The 8660-nt window shown below is 39.7% G+C and overlaps 1 protein-coding gene across 2 annotated transcripts in view; it reads right to left on the reverse strand.

Moving 5' to 3' along the window:
* The window catches only part of shisa7b (shisa family member 7), a 41363-nt gene that overhangs the window by 19788 nt on the left and 12915 nt on the right, over positions 1-8660 (reverse strand). For both annotated transcript variants that reach the window (XM_029443147.1, XM_029443146.1), the window contains exon 3: positions 361-3261. In XM_029443147.1, coding sequence (XP_029299007.1) covers positions 361-803 — 443 coding nt within the window. In that variant the 5' untranslated portion in view covers positions 804-3261. The remainder of the gene's footprint in view (positions 1-360; positions 3262-8660) is intronic.

An 8660-nucleotide genomic window follows, 5' to 3' on the forward strand; every position in this document is an offset into this window, starting at 1 on the left:
AAGGTTTCTTCCATTTTTCACCTGGAGTTTTCCCTAATCCAAATCGAGGTTCAAGGACAGTGGATGTCATGTTCTGTACAAAATGTTAAGACACTTGAGGCATATATTTGTGATTTGTGATATTGGACCACATACACACAATTGATTTCACTCTTGAAGAAAATAAAAAAAGGAATCGTTTAACAACAGGGCTCTTGCTTTGTAAAAGGTTTTTTTCAAATCATATTTTAAAAAATAGTTAAGTTTCGTTAATAGTTCTAATTGGATTTTAATCAGCTTTTCAATGCTCAACATAAACATAGATTTACAGATTTTGGGGGGAAATAAACCTCAATCACAAAACAGGAAGTATAGCTGTACCTGCAAACGTCCACATCCACCAGCTGTCTGGGAGGCGGAGCCACCTGGGCCGCACCCAGCGGAGGCTTCAGGGCGTCGGCCGTCATGTTCCTTGGCAACATGGTCTGAGGGAGGGGCTTGGGAGGGAGCTCAGCCACAACTGGTGGATCATCTCCGTCCTCCACCTCGGCCGCTTTAGGAGCCACTTTGGGCCCGGCGGGCAGCGGTGGCTTGTAGCCGGTCAGGAGGAACAAGGTGGTGCTCCTTTTACCAGCCGCAGCGGTGTTACTGCCGCCGGTCAGAGTCCGGATATCGCTGTCAACAGCGCGGCGCTCCGTGGTGATAGTTACCGTGGAGACAGCGAGGCAGGAGAAGAGCAGGAGCGCGAGGGACAAGCAGAACATCCCTCCTGAAGTTGTGGGTTTCATTGTTTTATCACAGAGTTCTTGAGCCGTTGTTCTCATAAACAGCTCTTCGCGTGAATGAGAGTCCAGAGTGCGACTTCTTGACTTATAAAAAGCTTTTATATTAAAAGTTTGATGCACTAATCCCTTTATGGTCTGTACACACTGCACAGGAGCAATGGTTCAGCAGATTCACTTAGTTCAAGCGATGTATCATGAATGTGTTTGGAGTTTCACTCTTTCAGCTTAATGTAAACATTTCTCTCTGAATACAAATCCTTCCTTTAAGCAGCTTGTGTAAACATTGAGGTCTTTCAGAGTTTGTAGGCCCTATACGAACTGCCTGTGAAATGGCAGTAGTTCTGAAATAATCAATCGAAATGAAAACTTCAACCGATTATAAATATAGAATAATGTGGTTTGTCGTTATGGCAGCAGGTGTCGGATATTTAATTTTGGTCTGTCAGTTTCTACAGTCTCTAGGCCAAAATTCAAAATCTTCAAAAACAGGCAGTAATTATTTTACATTTTCTGTAAACAAAATAAGAAAACTGTAAACTCTTAATAGAATGACCCCTACACGAAAAAGAGAGTCTTATATACCTCCTACTGAAGAGTTTTCGGGGAGACGTTTATGGCACGAAAGTTACGATTCACGTATGGAAAATGTAGTCTGTAAACATTTAGCGTTGTATGTAAACTTTATATTTCAGCTTCGTTTAGTGAACAAGCTGAGAGGAAGTTGGTCTGAATTTGGCACAAGCTGTGATTAATTTCTATTTCTTTTTACATTATGCTCACACTTTGCCAATAAACAAACTCTTCCTTTCAACAGGTTTAGAGGAAGAGGACCAGTTACGGTCAAAATGATTGGAATTTGGGGTTAAATTCTAGTAGAATTGTGAATTTAGAAGTTGTGGACAGTTAGTTTGACTAATAAAGCTGCTAAATGAACATTAAGCAGCATCAAATCTTTAAGAAAAAAAGTCCTTCCAGCGGTTTCTAGAGGACAGTTTAATAAATGAGCATGTCAAGGCATTCACAAGAGTGTGATCAACAGCGAGAAAGTGGTGAGAAAATGACAGAAAGAAAAAGAGGATCTATGTGCGTTCGATACCCTTGTGTGAGTGTCTTTGCTCTGAATTTAGCTTGGCCCAACAGAAGAGAACGAAGGAGGGCTTGGGCCCGGTTCTAGCAGGGCAGCGAGGTTCTGCCCACAGAACAGACATGAAAATGTCCGGATTCATCCGTCAACACAGTGGAACACGGGGCGACGGCGGGAACTCGACGACGGGGACTCGACGCGGTCGCGATCACTGCCGCACTCCACACCGCAGGCTGCCCGCTCACAGATTTAGTGCTAGTTAAGACACTGGGTAGAAATGTGTGTTTTTTAGGGCTCTTCTCACAAGCACTTTATTCATCGACTCCCTGAATGTGCACTGATGTGTCTGAAGATCACTTTGTTGAAGAAATCACAAACATTGTGAGGTGTTTTGTAAATGAGAAAAGTATTTGTATGGCTGGTGTTCAGTATGGCTTTAGGTTATGTTCTTACAAACTTCCACACTAAATGTAAATACAGTGAAAGGTTTTAAATTGCATGTTGTGTCACTGGGAATAGATAAAGGGGGGCTTTCAGGTTGTTTAGGGTTGAAGAAACAGAAGACGACAAAGAGCGAGAGGCCTCTCTCGTATAAGCGACTGGAAGAAAGAGATAGGCAAAGTGTCAACGGTGTTTCACAGCGCAGGCTGAGACGACGGGATATCTCCAAGCCTTTGAGATGGCCTACAGCAGCAGCGATGGTAGAAGTGGAGCCTATATTTATCAGGTTAGACGTGTCTTGTGTTGCCTTTCAGTCAAACGCCGTCCTGAACGAAGCATTAAAATGTTCAGACGGGGTCAGAGCAGAGTTATCGCTGCTTACCACGCGCCTCTTCTGCAACACTCGACTACAAGCTGGAGGATCTGCTTATAAAGCACTTTGAACCAGTAACGCACTGATCATCGTCTCAGTTTCAGCATTAAGAGCAGCATCTATGCAAACACGGGCCGAAGACAATGGATATATAAAGTTTGTTAAAATATCTCTTCAATGTGCTGATGACTATGATTTTAATGGGATGTTGTAAAGTGTTGGTGGGTTGAGGGAGGGATAAATAAAGCTAGTTACAAAATCAAAGCTAAATGACTAAATAAAATCTCCTTATGATGATTAGGTGATGGTTAGTTTCATCCATTTTTTTTGCTTCTTCTCTTGACAGTCAGTTTGGCACGTGGTTTTGGTCTTGCTTAGAACAAAGCAGCAGACGAGAAGGGAAGAGCTCCGTAAGCCTCTAATCCCGACAACGACAAGAAAGTAAAAATAGTGGAAAAAGAGCAGGAATAATTAGTGAGGCTTTGAAAGCAGCCGAGAAAATCCCCCGGAAAACCTCCACGTGGTGCAGAGGCGCTCCTGATGAGATCCAAAGTCTTTCCGTCTCTCACAGGTTCACATCCACGTCACCAGTGTCCACACTGCAAGAGAAGAACACAACGTGCAGACGGATGCATTTAGTCTCGTAGATGTAATCAGCATATTATGTGTGTGTATAAATAGTCTACAAATACCTGGTATTATTTTTACCCCATTTAACTTATTGGGTTCATTTGTTTCCATCTTTTCCCAAACAGACAAAGAGATCACCATTTATGTAATATGATTATATTGAACTGTCAAAACTTATTAAAATAAAATTTGAACTGATATGTTAGCAAATTAACGTTAAAATCTTTGCTCGGGATCATCAGTATTTCAGTATCTTTGTTGTATTACCCGAGCTAAACAGACGTTAATATTTCATATGATTTCCAATCAATGGCAACAAATTGTACCACCTATTTATATACAAAACATGATTAACACACACACTCACACACACACACACACACACACACACACACACAGTTCTCACTTTCAAAGCATCGTCATTGATTATGTGAAAGCAACATTTTACATTTAATTTTCATCTGTAATGAAATATAAAATATAATTGTATCAATAATTAAATGTACATTATTCAAAAAACAATACTGAATCAAAAACCAACTGTACTGGGGAAGGAAACCTCAAAATGGCAGGAACGTTTAACTACAATACCCATAAATCCTGTAATGTGATGTGTCAGTCAACTGCACACCGTTCATTCATGTTTACTACACTGTGATGTTTCACTCCACAGAAAGCCAAACAGGTGAATGAGGAAAATTATTTAATGTTGCTCAGACATTTAGCTGGCTCACTTCCTGTGTCGAGAAGTACACACACACACACACACACACACCAGCTGACCGAGGAGATGGGAGCATTCGTGATCTGACTTTGATTAAAAGAGAGCAGGCGACATGACAGCTGCCATATGGAGTCATCTGACAGAAGGACAGAGGACAGAGAGACCACAGATGTGTGTGTGTGTGTGTGTGTGTGTGTGTGTGTGTGTGTGTGTGTGTGTGTGTGTGTGTGTGTGTGTGTGTGTGTGTGTGTGTGTGTGCGCGCGTGTCTCCTGTTTACAGAAGGAGGCCTGCAGCAGCAGGAATGGGAGGGGACGAGTACAACACTGCTGTCAGGGAAAAATCCCACAGCCCTGAAATTGATGTTTTTCTACTTCTAACAGTTATTGGAGAAGTTATGCATCAAGTAAATGTACCAAATATTTGAAGATACAGCCTCGCCAATCTGAGGATCTGAAAAAGGTTTTATTTCATAGCTCATATTACAAATGCAATACTTTGTGTTTGATCAGACACATGTAATAATCTATTTACTGTCAGGTAATTTAGGATGGACACAGATTGACATTCATCCAACAGAATCAATACATTCATTAATAATAGAAACACTTCTTGGTTACAACTATACATATACTAACTTGGGGAATCTTTGGAAATATCCAGCTACTAGATTAAGAATTTATCTACAATCGGGCCAAATGTCCCTATTCTACATCAAATACAGTCTTCTGCTAAACTCTGCGTGTTTGTCCTCGACTCTCTGTGTGTGTGTGTGTGTGTGTGTGTTTTTGTCCTCGACTCTGTGTGTGTGTGTGTGTGTGTGTGTGTGTGTGTGTGTGTGTCCTCGACTGTGTATGTGTGTGTGTTTGTCCTCGATTCTGTGTGTGTTTGTCCTCGACTCTGTGTGTGCGTGTGCGTGTGCGTGTGTGTGTGACACATGCACACTAAAGTGCTCATCACTTCCTGTATCTGATTTACAGAAATGCATTTTAATGTTGCGGCTAGCTAAGATTACAGAAAACAACATTATATGCACCGTTTTTCCGTTTTGAAACATATCGTGTCAATCAATCAAAAGTGTATTTACAGGACAGTGATTCGGAACTCACAACATTATCCCGATCGATATACATATGCTTAAAATGGCACTAAAACATAACGGAATCATTTTACCTTACATTCTTTAAAGAAACAAATATTTTTAGATAATATAGATAAGGAAAAACAGCTCCTCCTGCATAAATAAAGGATAAATAAATAAAGATAGCACCATTGTGCGAGTCTGTTCTTTCTTCCATGATAATTCCTGTTTAAAAACATAATAATTCAGTCGGGCTATATTTCACACTTCGACCATGATAGCGAGCTGGACATCTTTACCAAGTCACTCATGTGAGGATATTCACGCTTACCTCGATTATGGAAATTCACAACAATCAACTTATGGTGAATGTTTTTATCAGCATCAGTGGCTACAATGATGAAAGACAATGACCTGCAATGATATAAGCTGGTTCCTTCTAAATCTAAAGCAAACAAAAAAGGAGAGTTGTCGCCGCAGCAACAACGTTGTAGCTGACAGAAGACAAAGCACGCAACAAGACATCAGAGGCTGATCATAAAAAAATGGCAAAGGTAGAGAAAAATAATAAGTGGTGAATAACAGAAAGACAAAAGTGTTTTCTCTCCTAAAGCAGGAACATGATCAGTGCAAGTGGATGAGACAAACGTATGAGAACAGGATGTTCTGATTCCAGGGTTGAGGAGTTGACGGAACTATTTCCTGAATCACAGAAACCTAAATAGCCTCGTCCTCTCTGCTGCCCTGACAGCCTGGCTTCACACGAGTGTGTCTCGACCCTCCGAGGCTTTTGGTCCTCAGACGTCGTCATTAAGAAGACTCCGCTGACAAACAGCTGAACTTCCACCGGCTTTCGAGGCAACGAGTGCATTCATCCAATAAAAACAAAGAAAGATAATCCAATTGCGAATGCATGCGCACAAATACACACATAGAGGTACACACATTCATGTTTTATACATGAGCTGGGTGTTTCAGAAATTACTAATTACTCGCTAATGATTGGAACACAAATTGAACATCAAATAAAAATGCTAATTACTTTTACAAATTCTATATGAACAATATTCCAAAAGTTGAGATGAATCTGTTTAAAGTTGCATTATGAGTGCATTCCTCTTCCTTCATCGGATGTTATCTCTTATTAAAGCAGCAAGTGAGGCGCAGAGTCTGGGACCGTTTCATTTGTTATACTGGTGCACGCAGTGAGGTAACACTAAAGATAACACTCTGCGCCACGAAGTCAAAGTAATGGGATTTTTCGTTTAATTATGACTGAGTGTTTTTAAAAGGATATTCCTGCCTGGGCTTGTGGGTCAAACCCAATATAGTACATCATACGCAAATAACTCTCAAACTACGATAATAAAAAACATTTCTTACAGGACATTTCCTGTTTACGTACATTTCCAAAAATTGCCAGATGATATAGATTTAAAAAAACAAAAACTTTATGAATCTCAAAGAGGAATTCAGTTGTTAAAGCAGCAACACTGGGAAATAATGAAGAGCTTATATATACACGACTGCTATCGTCTGTCCACTACCTTATTCCTACATGTCTGCGTCCACATTACACCCTCACTGGTCTCACTCCGTCTCCTGTCTTCCTGCTCAGCCACATTATGGACCCGTCTTGCTGCTGTGCCCCGTGCCAACAGCATCAGCCAGAATACTGTGGTGCACTACAGTAAGTGTGCTGTGCTAAACATTCAGTGCAATGTAGAGGTGAAACAATACTTCCATGTTATGATACTTTATATGGAACTTTTTACTCCACTTACTATTAGATAACTTTAGTTACTTTGTAGATTCATATTAATACTACAACATATAATCAACAAATAACTTACATTGTATTATTATAGATCAGGATACAACAGATAAAGGATATGAAATTATTCTGTAAAGCTGTATTGATGTACATATTAATGCGTCCATAATTATAATTCAATGATATCATATATTTTATTGTTATTTTAATGGATCATTCTGCATAATGAGTATTTTAGGTATGGTTTATTTTTTTAGTTAAAGAGGGAGTAAAGAGCAGTAATGCTACCTAAGTAAAAAGTCATTCTGAGTAATTCTTCCACCGCTGGTACAAATGTTTTTTTGTATCCAGTTTGCATGTTCTAACTGGAAACAATACTAAATCTGTGCGATGCGGCTGCCGATAGGGTTGCAACTAACAATCGTTTTTATTATCAGTGAACCTGCTGACGATTTCCTGGAATAGTTGTTAGATCGTTTGTCAATAAAACACAAGAAAATAGTAAAAGTTTCCAGGTTGACCTCTTCAAATGTCTTGTTTCGTCTCACCAAACAGTCCAAAACCTAAATAATATTTACATTTAACACTTTGGAACCAGTACATTTTTTGGCACTTTTGCTTTAAAAAATAACTTAAACGATAAATCAATGATTAAAATGGTTGGAGATTGATTTTCTTTTGATCAAACGTTGCAGAGGTGAGTAGCTCTTTCGTGTCCTTTGTGAACTGATTTATGTGACACGCAGTGCGTGCTGTCCATTAACAGCACGCACTGCGTCTGTTCTGCTCTACAGTCATTCATACAAACTGCAGTGAACTCAAAGAAAATCTACTTCCAAATGCAGTTATTTTAAGCACTGCGTGTCACAAAACCTAAATGCTTGATCGGCGTAATGCTTCCGAGTGATTCAAACATTCAGAGACGTGACGCCAGTCTGTCATTTACAACCTATACTTCAGGAAGCACATATGGAGCAGATCACCCCGGGTTACAGAGTGACTGAAGATGTGTAGACTCCCTCTAAGTCAAAATATAATGTAATGCACACTAAGTGACAAAACAGGGAAAGAACGCGACAGCTGGAAATTCTTTGACTTAAGGGACACCGGCGGATGATTCGACTCAGCGTCTTTCAGGGGGGGGGGGGGGGCAGCCCGAGCACTAAGAGGATTTCTCCCCTCATATCTCTCTACATGTCTACAGTATGCGTTACGGCAAGGTGATCATTTTTATATTTTGTGGGATGGTATTGCAATTGTATCATGTTATCATTTTACAAAGTTATGATGCCTATTTTATAATTCCAAGCAAATTGTAATTAAAAAAACTAAATAAGCTTTTCCAGTTGCTGTCTCACGTGTGTAAAGAGTATCTTCCTACAACAATTACTCAAATCAAGACAAATCAAGTTAATTTCGATAACTGATTATTGTTTTAGTAACGTATCAAGCAAACATTCAGTGTTTTCAGCTCCTCAAATGCAACTATTTGCTACTTTTCTCCGTTTTAAATTCTTCTAAATTGAATTAATCTGGACAGCTGGTCCGACGGCACAAAAGAACATTTCATCATTATCTGACGTTTTATAGACCAAACTATTCATCAACTAAAGATGAGAGCAACTGACAGGTTAATCAATGACGTCAACAATCGTTAGTTGCAGCCCTAAAAGAGTCTGAAATTGATTATTTGATACATGATTATGCATACATGTGTCATTTTGTGTTATGTATCGATATTACTAGATATGTGCCTGTGCATTTGTCTCCACGCTTACAGTATATGAGTCT

The sequence above is a fragment of the Cottoperca gobio genome, chromosome 11 (genome assembly GCF_900634415.1).
Source record: "Cottoperca gobio chromosome 11, fCotGob3.1, whole genome shotgun sequence".
Taxonomy (NCBI): domain Eukaryota; kingdom Metazoa; phylum Chordata; class Actinopteri; order Perciformes; family Bovichtidae; genus Cottoperca; species Cottoperca gobio.